At 49.5% G+C, this 24,849-nt stretch overlaps 2 protein-coding genes across 13 annotated transcripts in view; one reads left to right on the top strand and one right to left on the bottom strand.

The window, feature by feature from the left end:
- The window catches only part of xpot (exportin, tRNA (nuclear export receptor for tRNAs)), a 59,229-nt gene extending 53,721 nt beyond the window's left edge, over positions 1 to 5,508 (top strand). For 6 of the 8 annotated variants that reach the window (XM_071334313.1, XM_071334312.1, XM_071334320.1 and 3 more), the window contains 7 exons: positions 280 to 469; positions 2,562 to 2,714; positions 4,018 to 4,133; positions 4,258 to 4,305; positions 4,425 to 4,493; positions 4,587 to 4,643; positions 4,858 to 5,508. In XM_071334313.1, the coding sequence (XP_071190414.1) occupies positions 280 to 469; positions 2,562 to 2,714; positions 4,018 to 4,133; positions 4,258 to 4,305; positions 4,425 to 4,493; positions 4,587 to 4,643; positions 4,858 to 4,884 (660 nt within the window). In that variant the 3' untranslated portion in view covers positions 4,885 to 5,508. The remainder of the gene's footprint in view (positions 1 to 279; positions 470 to 2,561; positions 2,715 to 4,017; positions 4,134 to 4,257; positions 4,306 to 4,424; positions 4,494 to 4,586; positions 4,644 to 4,857) is intronic. The other 2 variants (XM_071334314.1, XM_071334319.1) reach the window with 1 other exon arrangement.
- A 9,765-nt stretch (positions 5,509 to 15,273) lies between these two features.
- rtcb (RNA 2',3'-cyclic phosphate and 5'-OH ligase) overlaps positions 15,274 to 24,849 on the bottom strand; it is a 56,775-nt gene continuing 47,199 nt past the window's right edge. For all 5 annotated transcript variants that reach the window (XM_071331624.1, XM_071331625.1, XM_071331626.1 and 2 more), the window contains one exon: positions 15,274 to 15,727. In XM_071331624.1, coding sequence (XP_071187725.1) covers positions 15,620 to 15,727 — 108 coding nt within the window. In that variant the 3' untranslated portion in view covers positions 15,274 to 15,619. The remainder of the gene's footprint in view (positions 15,728 to 24,849) is intronic.

Here is a 24,849-nt window from a genome sequence, read left to right on the forward strand (position 1 = left end):
TTCATGTCTCTGGTCCTCTCTCTCTCTCCAGGACCAGGTGTTCATGTCTCTGGTCCTCTCTCTCTCTCCAGGACCAGGTGTTCATGTCTCTGGTCCTCTCTGTCTCTCCAGGACCAGGTGTTCATGTCTCTGGTCCTCTCTGTCTCTCTCCAGGACCAGGTGTTCATGTCTCTGGTCCTCTCTGTCTCTCTCCAGGACCAGGTGTTCATGTCTCTGGTCCTCTCTGTCTCTCTCCAGGACCAGGTGTTCATGCCTCTGGTCCTCTCTGTCTCTCTCCAGGACCAGGTGTCTCCGTTCCTGCAGCAGGTGTTCATGCCTCTGGTCCTGGCCATCTTTGAGGTGTTGTGTCGAGCTGCTGAGGACAACGACCAGACAGCAGCCCTGGAGAAACAGATGTTACGGAGGAGTTACTTCACCTTCATACAGACCATAACCTCCAGTGGGATGAACGAAGTCCTGGCCAACCAGGGTGAGCTGCTGCTCCGTGTGTTCCTCAGGGTTCTGAGTGTGTCCTGTGTGGTTCCTCAGGGTTCTGAGTGTGTCGTGTGTGGTTCCTCAGGGTTCTGAGTGTGTCCTGTGTGGTTCCTCAGGGTTCTGAGTGTGTCCTGTGTGGTTCCTCAGGGTTCTGAGTGTGTCCTGTGTGGTTCCTCAGGGTTCTGAGTGTGTCCTGTGTGGTTCCTCAGGGTTCTGAGTGTGTCCTGTGTGGTTCCTCAGGGTTCTGAGTGTGTCCTGTGTGTTCCTCGGGGTTCTGAGTGTGTACTGTGTGGTTCCTCAGGGTTCTGAGTGTGTCCTGTGTGGTTCCTCAGGGTTCTGAGTGTGTCCTGTGTGGTTCCTCAGGGTTCTGAGTGTGTCCTGTGTGGTTCCTCAGGGTTCTGAGTGTGTCCTGTGTGGTTCCTCGGGGTTCTGAGTGTGTCCTGTGTGGTTCCTCGGGGTTCTGAGTGTGTCCTGTGTGGTTCCTCGGGGTTCTGAGTGTGTCCTGTGTGGTTCCTCAGGGTTCTGAGTGTGTCCTGTGTGGTTCCTCGGGGTTCTGAGTGTGTCCTGTGTGGTTCCTCAGGGTTCTGAGTGTGTCCTGTGTGGTTCCTCAGGGTTCTGAGTGTGTCCTGTGTGGTTCCTCGGGGTTCTGAGTGTGTCCTGTGTGTTCCTCGGGGTTCTGAGTGTGTCCTGTGTGGTTCCTCGGGGTTCTGAGTGTGTCCTGTGTGGTTCCTCAGGGTTCTGAGTGTGTACTGTGTGGTTCCTCAGGGTTCTGAGTGTGTCCTGTGTGGTTCCTCGGGGTTCTGAGTGTGTCCTGTGTGGTTCCTCGGGGTTCTGAGTGTGTCCTGTGTGGTTCCTCGGGGTTCTGAGTGTGTCCTGTGTGGTTCCTCGGGGTTCTGAGTGTGTACTGTGTGGTTCCTCAGGGTTCTGAGTGTGTCCTGTGTGGTTCCTCGGGGTTCTGAGTGTGTACTGTGTGGTTCCTCAGGGTTCTGAGTGTGTACTGTGTGGTTCTGAGTGTGTACTGTGTGGTTCCTCAGGGTTCTGAGTGTGTACGGTGTGGTTCCTCGGGGTTCTGAGTGTGTCCTGTGTGGTTCCTCAGGGTTCTGAGTGTGTCCTGTGTGGTTCCTCGGGGTTCTGAGTGTGTCCTGTGTGGTTCCTCAGGGTTCTGAGTGTGTCCTGTGTGGTTCTGAGTGTGTACTGTGTGGTTCCTCAGGGTTCTGAGTGTGTACTGTGTGGTTCTGAGTGTGTACTGTGTGGTTCCTCAGGGTTCTGAGTGTGTACGGTGTGGTTCCTCGGGGTTCTGAGTGTGTCCTGTGTGGTTCCTCGGGGTTCTGAGTGTGTCCTGTGTGGTTCCTCGGGGTTCTGAGTGTGTCCTGTGTGGTTCCTCGGGGTTCTGAGTGTGTCCTGTGTGGTTCCTCGGGGTTCTGAGTGTGTCCTGTGTGGTTCCTCGGGGTTCTGAGTGTGTCCTGTGTGGTTCCTCGGGGTTCTGAGTGTGTCCTGTGTGGTTCCTCGGGGTTCTGAGTGTGTACTGTGTGGTTCCTCGGGGTTCTGAGTGTGTACTGTGTGGTTCCTCAGGGTTCTGAGTGTGTCCTGTGTGGTTCCTCAGGGTTCTGAGTGTGTCCTGTGTGGTTCCTCGGGGTTCTGAGTGTGTCCTGTGTGGTTCCTCGGGGTTCTGAGTGTGTCCTGTGTGGTTCCTCGGGGTTCTGAGTGTGTACTGTGTGGTTCCTCGGGGTTCTGAGTGTGTCCTGTGTGGTTCCTCAGGGTTCTGAGTGTGTACTGTGTGGTTCCTCAGGGTTCTGAGTGTGTCCTGTGTGGTTCCTCAGGGTTCTGAGTGTGTCCTGTGTGGTTCCTCGGGGTTCTGAGTGTGTACTGTGTGGTTCCTCAGGGTTCTGAGTGTGTCCTGTGTGGTTCCTCAGGGTTCTGAGTGTGTGTTCTGTTACTCAGGTGTTGAGAACATTACATTAAGTGGGTTCTAAGTATGTGTGTGGTGTGATTCCTCAGCTATAAATATTTGTTGTGTGGTTCTCCAGGGTTCTAAGTGTGTGTGTGGTTCCTCAGATATAAATATTTGTTGTGTGGTTCCTCCCCAGGTGCTGAGAACGTAGAGCGGGTTCTGTTCACCATCATCCAGGGAGCTGTAGACTTCCCCGACCCCATCGCCCAGAAGAGCTGCTTCATCATCCTCTCCAAGCTGGTGGAACTCTGGGGTGAGAACAACGACCCGTCATTATTCAACCTCTGGGGTGAGAACAACGACCCGTCATTATTCAACCTCTGGGGTGAGAACAACGACCCGTCATTATTCAACCTCTGGGGTGAAACAATGACCCGTCATTATTCAACCTCTGGGGTGAGAACAACGACCCGTCATTATTCAACCTCTGGGGTGAGAACAACGACCCGTCATTATTCAACCTCTGGGGTGAGAACAACAACCCGTCATTATTCAACCTCTGGGGTGAGAACAACGACCCGTCATTATACAACCTCTGGGGTGAGAACAACGACCCGTCATTATACAACCTCTGGGGTGAGAACAACGACCCGTCATTATTCAACCTCTGGGGTGAGAACAACGACCCGTCATTATTCAACCTCTGGGGTGAGAACAACGACCCGTCATTATTCAACCTCTGGGGTGAGAACGACGACCCGTCCGTATTCAACCTCTGGGGTGAGAACAACGACCCGTCATTATTCAACCTCTGGGGTGAGAACAACGACCCGTCATTATTCAACCTCTGGGGTGAGAACAACGACCCGTCATTATTCAACCTCTGGGGTGAGAACAACGACCCGTCATTATTCAACCTCTGGGGTGAGAACAACGACCCGTCATTATTCAACCTCTGGGGTGAGAACAACGACCCGTCATTATTCAACCTCTGGGGTGAGAACAACGACCCGTCATTATTCAACCTCTGGGGTGAGAACGACGACCCGTCATTATTCAACCTCTGGGGTGAGAACGACGACCCGTCATTATTCAACCTCTGGGTGAGAAAGACGACCCGTCCGTATTCAACCTCTGGGGTGAGAACAGCGACCCGTCATTATACAACCTCTGGGGTGAGAACGACGACCCGTCATTATTCAACCTCTGGGTGAGAAAGACGACCCGTCCGTATTCAACCTCTGGGGTGAGAACAGCGACCCGTCATTATTCAACCTCTGGGTGAGAAAGACGACCCGCCCGTATACAACCTCTGGGGTGAGAACGACCCGTCATTATTCAACCCCCTGTCTTGCTGCTGTTGCTCCTGACAGAAATGGACCGTGGAGACCGATGGGAACTATTGTTCTGGAATCACGACCAGCGGATATTAGTTCATTGTTATTTCGTCTTGGTCTGGGGTCGTGTTCACCAGAAACCTTTTGGGATAAAACGGGCAGGGACCTCGCTGAATTTTTTTCTTCCCCCAAAATAGAAATTCTTGTTTTCATTGTAAAACATTTTTGCTACGGTTTGCGGTAATGAATACACCCCCTGGTGTAAAAAGTGAAACGTTTTGAACTGGGACTGATTTGTTGTTTTATGTCCTTCAGGAGGTAAAGACGGTATGGCTGGGTTCCCAGACTTCATCTATAAACACATCGTCCCAGCATGCTTCCTGGCTCCTCTCAAACCATCCTTTGATCTCACAGACGCTCAGACCGTCCTGGTGAGTACCTGGAACCAGATTTATCAGGAGACGACACATCTCTCTTTTACATCCTACAAAACAGAAGTTTGGACTCCGATGACAAAAACCAACTCAAAACGTGTTTTGTTTTGTCTTTCTCCAGACGTTGTCAGAGTGTGCGCTCACCTTGAAAATGATTCATCTCAGAAGAGTAAGCGTCATTTTGGTTTTCCTTCATAATGTCTTGTTGAGAACTTGGACCTTTTATATGAATGAATGCATGGCTGACATGGTGTTTGTTAGTCATGTTTTGTACTTCCTGGTCGGCAGGGTCCGGAGTTTATCCAGTACCTTCAGGAGTACCTGCCTTCTCTACAGGTGTCACCTGAAATCACACAGGTACCTCTGTCGCATAACCATACAAATCACAGCTGAAGCGAGCACGGAAATGTAACCTGTTCTGTAACAGTCCTCCTCCTTTTCCTCTAACAGGAAGTGTGTCAAGTGCTTCAGCAGCCAGACGCCAAGGTCTTCAAAAACTACATGAAGGTACGTAGTCAGCTGGTTGTTGCCTTTGGAAACAGCTTCGCTCGTTAACCTGTGTCTTGGTACTAGCAATAACATCTGACAAGAGTCTGTCTGTCTCTCTCTCTCGTCTCTGTGTCTCTCTCTCGTCTGTCTCTCGTCTCTTTCTCTCTCTCTCTCTCTCTCTCTCTCTCTCTCTCTCTCTCTCTCTCTCTCTCGTCTCTTTCTCTCTCCACAGGCTTTCTTTCAGCGAGCCAAACTGTAAATACGAACTGGAAGGATTGAGAGAGGACACTGGAAACTAAGAGAAGACTGGTAGTGAGATAGTACCACTCGCTACGGACAGCCGGACAGAGAGACAGCCGGACAGAGAGACCTTAAAGACGGAGAGCTTAGCATAGGAAGTGGCCTTAGCACTTCTGAAGGTAACTGTAACCCCGCCCATCCTGTCCACGCGGGAGGGGGCGGAGCCAAGACACAAGGACACGAGTGGTCAAGGAGGCTTTCACTGGGGTGACCACACCCCCCTCCTCCACTGATCCAGGCCCAATCAAGGACGTGCTCTCCATCTGGGTTGGCGCCCCTGGTCAAGTGAAGATGTGATTGGTTTGGATTCTCTGCAAAACAGGAAGTAAACTAGAGTATAGAGGAAGGCTTATGGAACGAGGTTTCCATAGTAGAATATCAAGTATTCATGAACAGGCCTGAAGCCTCTCTCTGTTGCTAATGATGCAACAAGGACCTGAACACAATCTAACGATTAGGATTTATTAGTTTATAAAAAAGTGTTTTCAAGATGTCTTTCATTTGAGTGGTTGAACGTGGAGGTTTTGTTTCTCTCTGCCCTGTGAATGAATTGATGGACTCAATAAAAAGGGCTGGCTTGACATTTTTCTGTTGTGGAAGAAATGGGGATGGTTGAGGAAGGATGTGTTTTAGTTTGAAGTGACATACAGGACAGACCGCTGTAACGGTGTCCCTGGTTTATTCTGCATTTACTTTACCTTCTGTTCCAGTTGTACCCCTGTCCCTCAGAACGTTGTGAGGTACCCCTGTCCCTCAGAACGTTGTGAGGTACCCCTGTCCCTCAGAACGTTGTCAGGTACCCCTGTCCCTCAGAACGTTGTCAGGTACCCCTGTCCCTCAGAACGCTGTGAGGTACCCCTGTCCCTCAGAACGTTGTGAGGTACCCCTGTCCCTCAGAACGTTGTGAGGTACCCCTGTCCCTCAGAACGCTGTGAGGTACCCCTGTCCCTCTGAACGTTGTGAGGTACCCCTGTCCCTCAGAACGTTGTCAGGATGTCGCTCAAAACGCTGTGAGGTACCCCTGTCGCTCAAAACGTTGTGAGGTACCCCTGTCCCTCAGAACGTTGTGAGGTACCCCTGTCCCTCAGAACGTTGTGAGGTACCCCTGTCCCTCAGAACGTTGTCAGGATGTCGCTCAAAACGTTGTGAGGTACCCCTGTCGCTCAAAACGTTGTGAGGTACCCCTGTCGCTCAAAACGTTGTGAGGTACCCCTGTCCCTCAGAACGTTGTGAGGTACCCCTGTCCCTCAGAACGTTGTCAGGATGTCGCTCAAAACGTTGTGAGGTACCCCTGTCGCTCAAAACGTTGTGAGGTACCCCTGTCCCTCAGAACGTTGTGAGGTACCCCTGTCCCTCAGAACGTTGTGAGGTACCCCTGTCCCTCAGAACGTTGTGAGGTACCCCTGTCCCTCAGAACGTTGTGAGGTACCCCTGTCCCTCAGAACGTTGTGAGGTACCCCTGTCCCTCAGAACGTTGTGAGGTACCCCTGTCCCTCAGAACGTTGTCAGGATGTCCCTCAGAACGTTGTGAGGTACCCCTGTCCCTCAAAACATTGTCAGGATGTCCCTCAAAACGTTGTGAGGTACCCCTGTCCCTCAGAACGTTGTCAGGTACCCCTGTCCCTCAGAACGTTGTCAGGTACCCCTGTCCCTCAGAACGTTGTCAGGTACCCCTGTCCCTCAGAACGCTGTGAGGTACCCCTGTCCCTCAAAACGTTGTGAGGTACCCCTGTCCCTCAAAACGTTGTGAGGTACCCCTGTCGCTCAAAACGTTGTGAGGTACCCCTGTCCCTCAGAACGTTGTGAGGTACCCCTGTCCCTCAGAACGTTGTGAGGTACCCCTGTCCCTCAGAACGTTGTGAGGTACCCCTGTCCCTCAGAACGTTGTGAGGTACCCCTGTCCCTCAGAACGTTGTGAGGTACCCCTGTCCCTCAGAACGTTGTGAGGTACCCCTGTCCCTCAGAACGTTGTGAGGTACCCCTGTCCCTCAGAACGTTGTGAGGTACCCCTGTCCCTCAGAACGTTGTGAGGTACCCCTGTCCCTCAGAACGTTGTGAGGTACCCCTGTCCCTCAGAACGTTGTGAGGTACCCCTGTCCCTCAGAACGTTGTGAGGTACCCCTGTCCCTCAGAACGTTGTGAGGTACCCCTGTCCCTCAGAACGTTGTGAGGTACCCCTGTCCCTCAGAACGTTGTGAGGTACCCCTGTCCCTCAGAACGTTGTGAGGTACCCCTGTCCCTCAGAACGTTGTGAGGTACCCCTGTCCCTCAGAACGTTGTGAGGTACCCCTGTCCCTCAGAACGTTGTGAGGTACCCCTGTCCCTCAGAACGTTGTGAGGTACCCCTGTCCCTCAGAACGTTGTGAGGTACCCCTGTCCCTCAGAACGTTGTGAGGTACCCCTGTCCCTCAGAACGTTGTGAGGTACCCCTGTCCCTCAGAACGTTGTGAGGTACCCCTGTCCCTCAGAACGTTGTGAGGTACCCCTGTCCCTCAGAACGTTGTGAGGTACCCCTGTCCCTCAGAACGTTGTGAGGTACCCCTGTCCCTCAGAACGTTGTGAGGTACCCCTGTCCCTCAGAACGTTGTGAGGTACCCCTGTCCCTCAGAACGTTGTGAGGTACCCCTGTCCCTCAGAACGTTGTGAGGTACCCCTGTCCCTCAGAACGTTGTGAGGTACCCCTGTCCCTCAGAACGTTGTGAGGTACCCCTGTCCCTCAGAACGTTGTGAGGTACCCCTGTCCCTCAGAACGTTGTGAGGTACCCCTGTCCCTCAGAACGTTGTGAGGTACCCCTGTCCCTCAGAACGTTGTGAGGTACCCCTGTCCCTCAGAACGTTGTGAGGTACCCCTGTCCCTCAGAACGTTGTGAGGTACCCCTGTCCCTCAGAACGTTGTGAGGTACCCCTGTCCCTCAGAACGTTGTGAGGTACCCCTGTCCCTCAGAACGTTGTGAGGTACCCCTGTCCCTCAGAACGTTGTGAGGTACCCCTGTCCCTCAGAACGTTGTGAGGTACCCCTGTCCCTCAGAACGTTGTGAGGTACCCCTGTCCCTCAGAACGTTGTGAGGTACCCCTGTCCCTCAGAACGTTGTGAGGTACCCCTGTCCCTCAGAACGTTGTGAGGTACCCCTGTCCCTCAGAACGTTGTGAGGTACCCCTGTCCCTCAGAACGTTGTGAGGTACCCCTGTCCCTCAGAACGTTGTGAGGTACCCCTGTCCCTCAGAACGTTGTGAGGTACCCCTGTCCCTCAGAACGTTGTGAGGTACCCCTGTCCCTCAGAACGTTGTGAGGTACCCTGTCCCTCAGAACGTTGTGAGGTACTGTCCCTCAGAACGTTGTGAGGTACCCCTGTCCCTCAGAACGTTGTGAGGTACCCCTGTCCCTCAGAACGTTGTGAGGTACCCCTGTCCCTCAGAACGTTGTGAGGTACCCCTGTCCCTCAGAACGTTGTGAGGTACCCCTGTCCCTCAGAACGTTGTGAGGTACCCCTGTCCCTCAGAACGTTGTGAGGTACCCCTGTCCCTCAGAACGTTGTGAGGTACCCCTGTCCCTCAGAACGTTGTGAGGTACCCCTGTCCCTCAGAACGTTGTGAGGTACCCCTGTCCCTCAGAACGTTGTGAGGTACCCCTGTCCCTCAGAACGCTGTGAGGTACCCCTGTCCCTCAGAACGCTGTCAGGTACCCCTGTCCCTCAGAACGTTGTGAGGTACCCCTGTCCCTCTGAACGTTGTCAGGTACCCCTGTCCCTCTGAACGTTGTCAGGTACCCCTGTCCCTCTGAACGTTGTCAGGCACCCCTGTCCCTCTGAACGTTGTCAGGTACCCCTGTCCCTCAGAACGTTGTGAGGTACCCCTGTCCCTCAGAACGTTGTCAGGATGTCCTGAACGTCAGGACCTAAATTCCTAGTGTTTCAGTGCTGATGGAGGATGTAATGAATAAGAAGAGGTCGGACTGCTTCTAGATCAGATATGCTATGTGAACACAAGCCCTGAACAAGGATCTCCTCTACCCTCAGTCCCCCCAGAAAGAATAGCACCTGCCCTGAACAAGGTTCTCCTCTACCCTCAGTCCCCTCAGAAAGAATAGGACCTGGTTTAACAAGGTTCTCCTCTACCCTCAGTCCCCTCAGAAAGAATAGGACCTGCCCTGAACAAGGTTCTCCTCTACCCTCAGAAAGAATAGGACCTGCCCTGAACAAGGTTCTCCTCTACCCCCAGTCCCCTCAGAAAGAATAGGACCTGCCCTGAACAAGGTTCTCCTCTACCCCCAGTCCCCCCAGAAAGAATAGGACCTGCCCTGAACAAGGTTCTCCTCTACCCCCAGTCCCCTCAGAAAGAATATGACCTGCCCTGAACAAGGTTCTCCTCTACCCTCAGTCCCCTCAGAAAGAATAGGACCTGCCCTGAACAAGGTTCTCCTCTACCCTCAGAAAGAATAGGACCTGCCCTGAACAAGGTTCTCCTCTACCCCCAGTCCCCTCAGAAAGAATAGGACCTGCCCTGAACAAGGTTCTCCTCTACCCCCAGTCCCCTCAGAAAGAATAGGACCTGCCCTGAACAAGGTTCTCCTCTACCCCCAGTCCCCTCAGAAAGAATAGGACCTGCCCTGAACAAGGTTCTCCTCTACCCCCAGTCCCCTCAGAAAGAATAGGACCTGCCCTGAACAAGGTTCTCCTCTACCCTCAGAAAGAATAGGACCTGCCCTGAACAAGGTTCTCCTCTACCCCAGTCCCCTCAGAAAGAATAGGACCTGCCCTGAACAAGGTTCTCCTCTACCCCCAGTCCCCTCAGAAAGAATAGGACCTGCTCTGAACAAGGTTCTCCTCTACCCTCAGAAAGAATAGGACCTGCCCTGAACAAGGTTCTCCTCTACCCTCAGAAAGAATAGGACCTGCCCTGAACAAGGTTCTCCTCTACCCCCAGTCCCCTCAGAAAGAATAGGACCTGCCCTGAACAAGGTTCTCCTCTACCCCCAGTCCCCTCAGAAAGAATAGGACCTGCCCTGAACAAGGTTCTCCTCTACCCTCAGAAAGAATAGGACCTGCCCTGAACAAGGTTCTCCTCTACCCCAGTCCCCTCAGAAAGAATAGGACCTGCCCTGAACAAGGTTCTCCTCTACCCCCAGTCCCCTCAGAAAGAATAGGACCTGCTCTGAACAAGGTTCTCCTCTACCCTCAGAAAGAATAGGACCTGCCCTGAACAAGGTTCTCCTCTACCCTCAGAAAGAATAGGACCTGCCCTGAACAAGGTTCTCCTCTACCCCCAGTCCCCTCAGAAAGAATAGGACCTGCCCTGAACAAGGTTCTCCTCTACCCTCAGAAAGAATAGGACCTGCCCTGAACAAGGTTTTCCTCTACCCTCAGTCCCCTCAGAAAGAATAGGACCTGCCCTGAACAAGGTTCTCCTCTACCCCCAGTCCCCTCAGAAAGAATAGGACCTGCCCTGAACAAGGTTCTCCTCTACCCCCAGTCCCCTCAGAAAGAATATGACCTGCCCTGAACAAGGTTCTCCTCTACCCTCAGTCCCCTCAGAAAGAATAGGACCTGCCCTGAACAAGGTTCTCCTCTACCCTCAGAAAGAATAGGACCTGCCCTGAACAAGGTTCTCCTCTACCCCCAGTCCCCTCAGAAAGAATAGGACCTGCCCTGAACAAGGTTCTCCTCTACCCTCAGAAAGAATAGGACCTGCCCTGAACAAGGTTCTCCTCTACCCCAGTCCCCTCAGAAAGAATAGGACCTGCCCTGAACAAGGTTCTCCTCTACCCCCAGTCCCCTCAGAAAGAATAGGACCTGCTCTGAACAAGGTTCTCCTCTACCCTCAGAAAGAATAGGACCTGCCCTGAACAAGGTTCTCCTCTACCCTCAGTCCCCTCAGAAAGAATAGGACCTGCCCTGAACAAGGTTCTCCTCTACCCTCAGTCCCCCCAGAAAGAATAGGACCTGCCCTGAACAAGGTTCTCCTCTACCCTCAGTCCCCCCAGAAAGAATAGGACCTGCCCTGAACAAGGTTCTCCTCTACCCTCAGTCCCCTCAGAAAGAATAGCACCTGCCCTGAACAAGGTTCTCCTCTACCCTCAGTCCCCCCAGAAAGAATAGGACCTGCCCTGAACAAGGTTCTCCTCTACCCTCAGTCCCCTCAGAAAGAATAGCACCTGCCCTGAACAAGGTTCTCCTCTACCCTCAGTCCCCCCAGAAAGAATAGGACCTGCCCTGAACAAGGTTCTCCTCTACCCTCAGTCCCCCCAGAAAGAATAGGACCTGCCCTGAACAAGGTTCTCCTCTACCCTCAGTCCCCCCAGAAAGAATAGCACCTGGTTTAACAAACATGTTTGTTCTCAGATTTTTTTTAGATCACATGACAGGAACTGCATCTCAGCTGTACTGTCAGTTGGTGGGGGGGGGCGCTTAACAGAAGGGCCCTGGTCAGCATGTGGGCACTATATAGGGGGCCATTTTGTGACCGAGCGAAGTCATCCACTCTGCCCTCAACTGGAGAAATCTGGAGCAGACCGACCAGAGAAATGTTTACCCCGGTGTTCGTTACGACTCCGGCACTTTCAGAACGACTTTACTAGTGAATCAAAATGTAAATATTACGTTTTTTAAAAGAAGGAATAATATGTTGGGATGTAAATAAATTAGTTTCATGGTTTAGTGTTTTTATTTTGAACTTGTATTCCTTTTCTGAAAAGATCTGATATTAAAGTTTAGTCTTTATCTAAAGGCTCTGGTCATGATGTAATATTAAAGGTTAGTCTTTAGATAAAGGCTCTGGTCATGATGTCATATTAAAGTTTAGTCTTTAGATAAAGGCTCTGGTCATGATGTCATATTAAAGGTTAGTCTTTAGATAAAGGCTCTGGTCATGATGTCATATTAAAGGTTAGTCTTTAGATAAAGGCTCTGGTCATGATGTCATATTAAAGGTTAGTCTTTAGATAAAGGGTCTGGTCATGATGTCATATTAAAGGTTAGTCTTTAGATAAAGGCTCTGGTCATGATGTCATATTAAAGGTTAGTCTTTAGATAAAGGCTCTGGTCATGATGTCATATTAAAGGTTAGTCTTTAGATAAAGGGTCTGGTCATGATGTCATATTAAAGGTTAGTCTTTAGATAAAGGGTCATGATGTAATATTAAAGGTTAGTCTTTAGATAAAGGGTCTGGTCATGATGTAATATTAATGGTTAGTCTTTAGATAAAGGGTCATGATGTAATATTAAAGGTTAGTCTTTAGATAAAGGGTCTGGTCATGATGTAATATTAAAGGTTAGTCTTTAGATAAAGGGTCATGATGTCATATTAAAGGTTAGTCTTTAGATAAAGGGTCTGGTCATGATGTAATATTAAAGGTTAGTCTTTAGATAAAGGCTCGAGCAGCATGATTCATGTATGAACGGACTTAAACCAGACAACAGCATTTTATACCCAGCTATTCCTGACAATTCAGCTTAACCAATGATAATGCAAACCTGCCTGTTAAATATATACTGAACAAACATGTCAATGATTTAACTCGGTTACAGTTCTTTTAAGGAAATCGGGTCAATTGAAATAAATTCATTAGGCCCTAATCTATGGCTTTCACATGACTGGGCAGGGGTGTAGCCATGGGTGGGCCCCCTCTTAGGAGCCAGGCCCACCCAATCAGAATGAGTTTTTCCCCCACAAAAGGGCTTTATTACAGACAGAAATAATCCTCAGCCCCTCCCCTCAGACGATCCCGCAGGTGAAGAAACCGGAAGTGGAGGTCCTGGGTTGGCGTGGTTACACCTGGTCTGCAGTTGACGCCGGTTGGACAGTCTCACAAATGTTGGATGCAGCTTATGGAAACAGCTCTGGTGGACATTCCTGCATTCGGCATGCCAATTGTACGCTCCCTCAAATCTTGAGACCTCTGTGGCATTGTGTTGTGACAATACTGCACATTTTAGGGGCCTTTTGTCCCCGGCACAAGGTGCACCTGTGTAATGTTCATGCTGTTTAGTCAGGTGGATTGTCAAGGAGAAATGTTCACTAACGGGGGGACGTAAACAAAGTTGTGCACAACATTTGAGAAATACATTTCTGTGATATTTTATTTCAGCTCCTCCCAGGGACTGACAGTCTAGTTGCTGTTGAATCCCAGTTATTTTCTACCATAGTGTCAGGGCAGGTCCTTCTGTCAAACATTGACATGTTTGAGTCACTCAGATAGCGTCAAACACATTCAGTGGGGGGGGGGGGGTGTTTACCTGATTAGGAACTCTCCTCACCTGGTTGTCTAGGTCTCAGTAAGGAACTCCCCTCACCTGCTTGTCTAGGTCTCAGTAAGGAACTCTCCTCACTCACCTGGTTGTCTAGGTTTCAGTAAGGAACTCTCCTCACCTGCTTGTCTAGGTCTCAGTAAGGAACTCCCCTCACCTGGTTGTCTAGGTCTCAGTAAGGAACTCCCCTCACCTGCTTGTCTAGGTCTCAGTAAGGAACTCCCCTCACCTGCTTGTCTAGGTCTCAGTAAGGAACTCTCCTCACTCACCTGCTTGTCTAGGTCTCAGTAAGGAACTCTCCTCACTCACCTGCTTGTCTAGGTCTCAGTAAGGAACTCTCCTCACCTGGTTGTCTCTAGGTCTCAGTAAGGAACTCCCCTCACCTGGTTGTCTGGGTCTCAGTAAGGAACTCTCCTCACCTGGTTGTCTCTAGGTCTGAAGGGGAAAAACCAGACGACACTAGGCCCTTGATGGAATGCGTTTGGCATAAGCCACGGCCAAATGTGTAGAATTGCAGGAAGTTTTGCCATTCCTGTCAACAGGAGGGCCTCAAAACATTTTGGTCGGCACCATTGGCCACACGCCCACCACCTCAGCTCCATTTTGAGCCCGGAAGAAACTGCAAAAAGTTGTCACTAGTCAACACCTTCCAACGTCATATTCATCCACCGGTACTTACTGTCCACCCTGTAGAATAACGATCAATTGAACGTTAAAATATCTCTGTTGCACCATATGTTGAGGTGTATTAGAGTGGTCTGTTATCTATCCATGCCATTGTTACACATTAATCCTCTTTGGCCCCGGACAGCTTACCTCCAGACCAGACTAATGGATATTCAGATATGATCCCAGACAGCTTACCTCCAGACCAGACTAATGGATATTCAGATATGATCCCAGACAGCTTACCTCCAGACCAGACTAATGGATATTCAGATATGATCCCAGACAGCTTACCTCCAGACCAGTCTAATGGATATTCAGATATGATCCCAGACCAGACTCTAATGGATATTCAGATATGATCCCAGACAGCTTACCTCCAGACCAGTCTAATGGATATTCAGATATGATCCCAGACAGCTTACCTCCAGACCAGACTAATGGATATTCAGATATGATCCCAGACACCTCACCAGACCAGTCTAATGGATATTCAGATATGATCCCAGACCAGTCTAATGGATATTCAGATATGATCCCAGACAGCTTACCTCCAGACCAGAATAAAGGATATTCAGATATGATGCAACATGGATTTAAATACAGATGATCCAGACTGGATCTAATGTTGGAAAAACAGAACTGATCACATCTGGCCACCCAGAACCGGGACCGGCTGTGGGGAGACACTACAGGCCACCCAGAACCGGGACCGGCTGTGGGGAGACACTACAGGCCATCCAGAACCAGGACCGGCTGTGGGGAGACACTACAGGCCACCCAGGACCAGAACCGGCTGTGGGGAGACACTACAGGCCACCCAGAACCAGGACCGGCTGTGGGGAGATACTACAGGCCACCCAGAACCAGCTGTGGGGAGAGACTACAGGCCACCCAGAACCAGGACCAGCTGTGAGGAGAGACTACATGCCACCCAGAACCAGTTGTGGGGAGACTACAGGCCACCCAGAACCAGCTGTGGGGAGAGACTACAGGCCACCCAGAACCAGCTGTGAGGAGAGACTACAGGCCACCCAGAACCAGGACCGGCTGTGGGGAGAGACTACAGGCCACCCAGAACCAGCTGTGGGGAGACACTACAGGCCACCCAGAACCAGGACCGGCTGTGGGGAGACACTACAGGCCACCCAGAACCAGGACCGGCTGTGGGAGAGACTACAGGCAGTCAAAGCACATTTAAGAGATATTTATGTAATTTGTTCATCCTGTATTGAGCTGTCTTCATGAGTAACTAAATGTTGATTTGATGAACCAATAGTGTTTACTAATCCAGACACCATCAGGGTTTCTCCTACCACTGGGTCACAGAGGGAGATCAATCTGGTCAGAGAATCGAGTTCCCAAATGATCTCACAATATGAAGCTTTAGTGTTCATTATCTTCAGATGTTGGAACAAAGTGACTACCAGGCATTAAATGCAAGTAGATCAATCTGTTCTCTTGTATTTTATTAATCTGTGGTTTAACCTGAATCTCAAGGTGATATTCCACAGTGAATGAATGAAAAGTAAACCCAAGACACGTCACCCTCTCAATCTTTACAATATTAAAGAGCTCATCCTTCCCCATCCTGTCCAATTTCATTGACAAATCACCACCCACGTCAAAAAGTCATACTGGTCATAAACAGGAAGCGGAGCTGAGGAAACCGATCCCTTGTCAAGTCTGTTTATGAAGACCGGACATGCTCACTCGCAGTCAGACCCTGGTGATTGGCTCCTGGATGGAGTGCCGTGGCCTATACCGTCACTAGCAGAGCAACCTTATCCCTTGATCACGGCGATGGGTCGTAGTTTGATGGCTTTCTTGCTGATTCCAGCATCGTGACACGTGTTGACGACATCACACACATTTTTGTACGACTCTGGAGCCTAGAAATGGTAAGAAAATACTGTTAGCCTTTAGCTATAGCATGACTATAAATACCGTTAGCCTTTAGCTATAGCATGACTATAAATACCGTTAGCCTTTAGCTATAGCATGACTATAAATACCGTTAGCCTTTAGCTATAGCATGACTATAAATACCGTTAGCCTTTAGCTATAGCATGACTATAAATACCGTTAGCCTTTAGCTATAGCATGACTATAAATACCGTTAGCCTTTAGCTATAGCATGACTATAAATACCGTTAGCCTTTATGACCCCACCCCACTGTAGCCACGACCCACCCCACTGTAGCCACGACCCACCCCACTGTAGCCACGACCCACCCCACTGTAGCCACGACCCACCCCACTGTAGCCACCACCCAACCCACTGTAGCTATAGCATGACTATAAATACCGTTAGCCTTTATGACCCCCCCCCCACTGTAGCAATAGCATGACTATAAATACCGTTAGCCTTTATGACCCCACCCCACTGTTGCATGACTATAAATACTGTTAGTCTTTATGACCCCACCCCACTGTAGCCACCACCCAACCCACTGTAGCTATAGCATGACTATAAATACCGTTAGCCTTTATGACCCCCCCCACTGTAGCCACCACCCAACCCACTGTAGCAATAGCATGACTATAAATACTGTTAGCCTTTATGACCCCACCCCACTGTAGCCACCACCCAACCCACTGTAGCAATAGCATGACTATAAATACCGTTAGCCTTTATGACCCCACCCCACTGTAGCAATAGCATGACTATAAATACCGTTAGCCTTTATGACCCCACCCCACTGTAGCAAAGCAATAGCATGACTATAAATACCGTTAGCCTTTATGACCCCCCCCCACTGTAGCTATAGCATGACTATAAATACCGTTAGCCTTTATGACCCCACCCCACTGTAGCCACCACCCACCCCACTGTAGCAATAGCATGACTATAAATACCGTTAGCCTTTATGACCCCCCCCCACTGTAGCTATAGCATGACTATAAATACCGTTAGCCTTTATGACCCCCCCCCCACTGTAGCAATAGCATGACTATAAATACCGTTAGCCTTTATGACCCCCCCCCCACTGTAGCTATAGCATGACTATAAATACCGTTAGCCTTTATGACCCCCCCCCACTGTAGCAATAGCATGACTATAAATACCGTTAGCCTTTATGACCCCCCCCCACTGTAGCTATAGCATGACTATAAATACCGTTAGCCTTTATGACCCCCCCCCCACTGTAGCAATAGCATGACTATAAATACCGTTAGCCTTTATGACCCCCCCCCACTGTAGCTATAGCATGACTATAAATACCGTTAGCCTTTATGACCCCCCCCCACTGTAGCTATAGCATGACTATAAATACCGTTAGCCTTTATGACCCCCCCCCCACTGTAGCAATAGCATGACTATAAATACCGTTAGCCTTTATGACCCCCCCCCCACTGTAGCTATAGCATGACTATAAATACCGTTAGCCTTTATGACCCCCCCCCCCACTGTAGCAATAGCATGACTATAAATACCGTTAGCCTTTATGACCCCACCCCACTGTAGCTATAGCATGACTATAAATACCGTTAGCCTTTATGACCCCCCCCCCACTGTAGCAATAGCATGACTATAAATACCGTTAGCCTTTATGACCCCCCCCCACTGTAGCTATAGCATGACTATAAATACCGTTAGCCTTTATGACCCCCCCCCACTGTAGCAATAGCATGACTATAAATACCGTTAGCCTTTATGACCCCCCCCCCACTGTAGCTATAGCATGACTATAAATACCGTTAGCCTTTATGACCCCCCCCCCACTGTAGCAATAGCATGACTATAAATACCGTTAGCCTTTATGACCCCCCCCCCACTGTAGCCACGACCCAACCCACTGTAGCTATAGCATGACTATAAATACCGTTAGCCTTTATGACCCCCCCCCCACTGTAGCAATAGCATGACTATAAATACCGTTAGCCTTTATGACCCCCCCCCCCACTGTAGCTATAGCATGACTATAAATACTGTTAGCCTTTATGACCCCCCCCCACTGTAGCTATAGCATGACTATAAATACCGTTAGCCTTTATGACCCCCCCCCCACTGTAGCAATAGCATGACTATAAATACCGTTAGCCTTTATGACCCCCCCCCCACTGTAGCTATAGCATGACTATAAATACCGTTAGCCTTTATGACCCCCCCCCCCACTGTAGCAATAGCATGACTATAAATACCGTTAGCCTTTATGACCCCCCCCCCACTGTAGCTATAGCATGACTATAAATACTGTTAGCCTTTATGACCCCCCCCCCCACTGTAGCCACCACCCAACCCACTGTAGCTATAGCATGACTATAAATACTGTTAGCCTTTATGACCCCCCCCCCACTGTAGCCACCACCCAACCCACTGTAGCAATAGCATGACTATAAATACTGTTAGCCTTTATGACCCCCCCCCCACTGTAGCCACCACCCACCCCACTGTAGCTATAGCATGACTATAAATACTGTTAGCCTTTATGACCCCCCCCCACTGTAGCAATAGCATGACTATAAATACCGTTAGCCTTTATGACCCCCCCCCCACTGTAGCTATAGCATGACTATAAATACTGTTAGCCTTTATGACCCCCCCCCACTGTAGCTATAGCATGACTATAAATACCGTTAGCCTTTATGACCCCCCCCCACTGTAGCCACCACCCACCCCACTGTAGCAATAGCATGACTATAAATACCGTTAGCCTTTATGACCCCACCCCACTGTAGCCACCACCCACCCCACTGTAGCAATAGCATGACTATAAATACTGTTAGCCTTTATGACCCCACCCCACTGTAGCAATAGCATGACTATAAATACTGTTAGCCTTTATGACCCCCCCCCCACTGTAGCCACCACCCACCCCACTGTAGCTATAGCATGACTATAAATACCGTTAGCCTTTATGACCCCACCCCACTGTAGCCACCACCCACCCCACTGTAGCAATAGCATGACTATAAATACCGTTAGCCTTTATGACCCCCCCCCACTGTAGCTATAGCATGACTATAAATACCGTTAGCCTTTATGACCCCCCCCCACTGTAGCAATAGCATGACTATAAATACCGTTAGCCTTTATGACCCCACCCCACTGTAGCCACGACCCACCCCACTGTAGCTATAGCATGACTATAAATACCGTTAGCCTTTATGACCCCCCCCCCACTGTAGCTATAGCATGACTATAAATACCGTTAGCCTTTATGACCCCCCCCCACTGTAGCAATAGCATGACTATAAATACCGTTAGCCTTTATGACCCCCCCCCCACTGTAGCTATAGCATGACTATAAATACTGTTAGCCTTTATGACCCCCCCCCCCACTGTAGCTATAGCATGACTATAAATACTGTTAGCCTTTATGACCCCCCCCCCACTGTAGCATGACTATAAATACTGTTAGCCTTTATGACCCCCCCCCCACTGTAGCTATAGCATGACTATAAATACCGTTAGCCTTTATGACCCCACCCCACTGTAGCAATAGCATGACTATACATACTGTTAGCCTTTATGACCCCCCCCCCCACTGTAGCCACCACCCACCCCACTGTAGCAATAGCATGACTATAAATACTGTTAGCCTTTATGACCCCACCCCACTGTAGCTATAGCATGACTATAAATACCGTTAGCCTTTATGACCCCCCCCCCCACTGTAGCTATAGCATGACTATAAATACTGTTAGCCTTTATGACCCCCCCCCACTGTAGCCACCACCCAACCCACTGTAGCTATAGCATGACTATAAATACTGTTAGCCTTTATGACCCCCCCCCCACTGTAGCCACCACCCAACCCACTGTAGCAATAGCATGACTATAAATACTGTTAGCCTTTATGACCCCCCCCCCACTGTAGCCACCACCCACCCCACTGTAGCTATAGCATGACTATAAATACTGTTAGCCTTTATGACCCCCCCCCACTGTAGCAATAGCATGACTATAAATACCGTTAGCCTTTATGACCCCCCCCCCCCACTGTAGCTATAGCATGACTATAAATACCGTTAGCCTTTATGACCCCCCCCCCCACTGTAGCAATAGCATGACTATAAATACCGTTAGCCTTTATGACCCCCCCCCACTGTAGCCACGACCCAACCCACTGTAGCTATAGCATGACTATAAATACCGTTAGCCTTTATGACCCCCCCCCCCACTGTAGCAATAGCATGACTATAAATACCGTTAGCCTTTATGACCCCCCCCCCACTGTAGCTATAGCATGACTATAAATACTGTTAGCCTTTATGACCCCCCCCCACTGTAGCTATAGCATGACTATAAATACCGTTAGCCTTTATGACCCCCCCCCCACTGTAGCAATAGCATGACTATAAATACCGTTAGCCTTTATGACCCCCCCCCCACTGTAGCTATAGCATGACTATAAATACCGTTAGCCTTTATGACCCCCCCCCCCACTGTAGCAATAGCATGACTATAAATACCGTTAGCCTTTATGACCCCCCCCCACTGTAGCCACGACCCAACCCACTGTAGCTATAGCATGACTATAAATACCGTTAGCCTTTATGACCCCCCCCCCACTGTAGCAATAGCATGACTATAAATACCGTTAGCCTTTATGACCCCCCCCCCACTGTAGCTATAGCATGACTATAAATACTGTTAGCCTTTATGACCCCCCCCCACTGTAGCTATAGCATGACTATAAATACCGTTAGCCTTTATGACCCCCCCCCCACTGTAGCAATAGCATGACTATAAATACCGTTAGCCTTTATGACCCCCCCCCCACTGTAGCTATAGCATGACTATAAATACCGTTAGCCTTTATGACCCCCCCCCCACTGTAGCAATAGCATGACTATAAATACCGTTAGCCTTTATGACCCCCCCCCCACTGTAGCTATAGCATGACTATAAATACTGTTAGCCTTTATGACCCCCCCCCACTGTAGCCACCACCCAACCCACTGTAGCTATAGCATGACTATAAATACTGTTAGCCTTTATGACCCCCCCCCCCACTGTAGCCACCACCCAACCCACTGTAGCAATAGCATGACTATAAATACTGTTAGCCTTTATGACCCCCCCCCCACTGTAGCCACCACCCACCCCACTGTAGCTATAGCATGACTATAAATACTGTTAGCCTTTATGACCCCCCCCCACTGTAGCAATAGCATGACTATAAATACCGTTAGCCTTTATGACCCCCCCCCCCCACTGTAGCTATAGCATGACTATAAATACTGTTAGCCTTTATGACCCCCCCCCACTGTAGCTATAGCATGACTATAAATACCGTTAGCCTTTATGACCCCCCCCCACTGTAGCCACCACCCACCCCACTGTAGCAATAGCATGACTATAAATACCGTTAGCCTTTATGACCCCACCCCACTGTAGCCACCACCCACCCCACTGTAGCAATAGCATGACTATAAATACTGTTAGCCTTTATGACCCCACCCCACTGTAGCAATAGCATGACTATAAATACTGTTAGCCTTTATGACCCCCCCCCCACTGTAGCCACCACCCACCCCACTGTAGCTATAGCATGACTATAAATACCGTTAGCCTTTATGACCCCACCCCACTGTAGCCACCACCCACCCCACTGTAGCAATAGCATGACTATAAATACTGTTAGCCTTTATGACCCCACCCCACTGTAGCTATAGCATGACTATAAATACCGTTAGCCTTTATGACCCCCCCCCACTGTAGCAATAGCATGACTATAAATACCGTTAGCCTTTATGACCCCCCCCCACTGTAGCAATAGCATGACTATAAATACCGTTAGCCTTTATGACCCCACCCCACTGTAGCCACGACCCACCCCACTGTAGCTATAGCATGACTATAAATACCGTTAGCCTTTATGACCCCCCCCCCACTGTAGCTATAGCATGACTATAAATACCGTTAGCCTTTATGACCCCCCCCCACTGTAGCAATAGCATGACTATAAATACCGTTAGCCTTTATGACCCCCCCCCCACTGTAGCTATAGCATGACTATAAATACTGTTAGCCTTTATGACCCCCCCCCCCACTGTAGCTATAGCATGACTATAAATACTGTTAGCCTTTATGACCCCCCCCCCCCCACTGTAGCATGACTATAAATACTGTTAGCCTTTATGACCCCCCCCCCACTGTAGCTATAGCATGACTATAAATACCGTTAGCCTTTATGACCCCACCCCACTGTAGCAATAGCATGACTATACATACTGTTAGCCTTTATGACCCCCCCCCCCACTGTAGCCACCACCCACCCCACTGTAGCAATAGCATGACTATAAATACTGTTAGCCTTTATGACCCCACCCCACTGTAGCAATAGCATGACTATAAATACTGTTAGCCTTTATGACCCCACCCCACTGTAGCAATAGCATGACTATAAATACCGTTAGCCTTTATGACCCCACCCCACTGTAGCATGACTATAAATACCGTTAGCCTTTATGACCCCCCCCCCACTGTAGCAATAGCATGACTATAAATACTGTTAGCCTTTATGACCCCACCCCACTGTAGCAATAGCATGACTATAAATACTGTTAGCCTTTATGACCCCACCCCACTGTAGCAATAGCATGACTATAAATACCGTTAGCCTTTATGACCCCACCCCACTGTAGCATGACTATAAATACTGTTAGCCTTTATGACCCCACCCCACTGTAGCATGACTATAAATACCGTTAGCCTTTATGACCCCACCCCACTGTAGCATGACTATAAATACTGTTAGCCTTTATGACCCCACCCCACTGTAGCATGACTATAAATACTGTTAGCCTTTATGACCCCACCCCACTGTAGCAATAGCATGACTATAAATACCGTTAGCCTTTATGACCCCCCCCCCCACTGTAGCTATAGCATGACTATAAATACTGTTAGCCTTTATAACCCCACCCCACTGTAGCTATAGCATGACTATAAATACTGTTAGCCTTTATGACCCCCCCCCCCACTGTAGCTATAGCATGACTATAAATACTGTTAGCCTTTATGACCCCCCCCCACTGTAGCTATAGCATGACTATAAATACCGTTAGCCTTTATGACCCCCCCCCACTGTAGCAATAGCATGACTATAAATACCGTTAGCCTTTATGACCCCCCCCCCACTGTAGCTATAGCATGACTATAAATACTGTTAGCCTTTATGACCCCCCCCCCACTGTAGCAATAGCATGACTATAAATACTGTTAGCCTTTATGACCCCCCCCCCACTGTAGCCACCACCCCCCCCACTGTAGCTATAGCATGACTATAAATACCGTTAGCCTTTATGACCCCCCCCCACTGTAGCCACCACCCACCCCACTGTAGCAATAGCATGACTATAAATACTGTTAGCCTTTATGACCCCCCCCCACTGTAGCCACCACCCCCCCCACTGTAGCTATAGCATGACTATAAATACCGTTAGCCTTTATGACCCCCCCCCACTGTAGCCACCACCCACCCCACTGTAGCAATAGCATGACTATAAATACTGTTAGCCTTTATGCCCCCACCCCACTGTAGCAATAGCATGACTATAAATACTGTTAGCCTTTATGACCCCACCCCACTGTAGCAATAGCATGACTATAAATACTGTTAGCCTTTATGACCCCACCCCACTGTAGCCACCACCCACCCCACTATAGCAATAGCATGACTATAAATACTGTTAGCCTTTATGACCCCCCCCCCACTGTAGCTATAGCATGACTATAAATACTGTTAGCCTTTATGACCCCACCCCACTGTAGCTATAGCATGACTATAAATACTGTTAGCCTTTATGACCCCACCCCACTGTAGCAATAGCATGACTATAAATACTGTTAGCCTTTATGACCCCACCCCACTGTAGCAATAGCATGACTATAAATACTGTTAGCCTTTATGACCCCCCCCCCCACTGTAGCTATAGCATGACTATAAATACTGTTAGCCTTTATGACCCCACCCCACTGTAGCCACCACCCACCCCACTGTAGCAATAGCATGACTATAAATACTGTTAGCCTTTATGACCCCCCCCCCACTGTAGCTATAGCATGACTATAAATACTGTTAGCCTTTATGACCCCCCCCCACTGTAGCTATAGCATGACTATAAATACCGTTAGCCTTTATGACCCCCCCCCCCACTGTAGCAATAGCATGACTATAAATACCGTTAGCCTTTATGACCCCCCCCCCCACTGTAGCTATAGCATGACTATAAATACCGTTAGCCTTTATGACCCCCCCCCCCACTGTAGCAATAGCATGACTATAAATACCGTTAGCCTTTATGACCCCCCCCCCACTGTAGCTATAGCATGACTATAAATACTGTTAGCCTTTATGACCCCCCCCCCACTGTAGCCACCACCCAACCCACTGTAGCTATAGCATGACTATAAATACTGTTAGCCTTTATGACCCCCCCCCCACTGTAGCCACCACCCAACCCACTGTAGCAATAGCATGACTATAAATACTGTTAGCCTTTATGACCCCCCCCCCACTGTAGCCACCACCCACCCCACTGTAGCTATAGCATGACTATAAATACTGTTAGCCTTTATGACCCCCCCCCACTGTAGCAATAGCATGACTATAAATACCGTTAGCCTTTATGACCCCCCCCCCACTGTAGCTATAGCATGACTATAAATACTGTTAGCCTTTATGACCCCCCCCCACTGTAGCTATAGCATGACTATAAATACCGTTAGCCTTTATGACCCCCCCCCACTGTAGCCACCACCCACCCCACTGTAGCAATAGCATGACTATAAATACCGTTAGCCTTTATGACCCCACCCCACTGTAGCCACCACCCACCCCACTGTAGCAATAGCATGACTATAAATACTGTTAGCCTTTATGACCCCACCCCACTGTAGCAATAGCATGACTATAAATACTGTTAGCCTTTATGACCCCCCCCCCACTGTAGCCACCACCCACCCCACTGTAGCTATAGCATGACTATAAATACCGTTAGCCTTTATGACCCCACCCCACTGTAGCCACCACCCACCCCACTGTAGCAATAGCATGAC

The sequence above is a fragment of the Salvelinus alpinus genome, chromosome 11, assembly GCF_045679555.1.
Source record: "Salvelinus alpinus chromosome 11, SLU_Salpinus.1, whole genome shotgun sequence".
In the NCBI taxonomy this organism is placed as follows: Eukaryota; Metazoa; Chordata; class Actinopteri; order Salmoniformes; family Salmonidae; genus Salvelinus; species Salvelinus alpinus.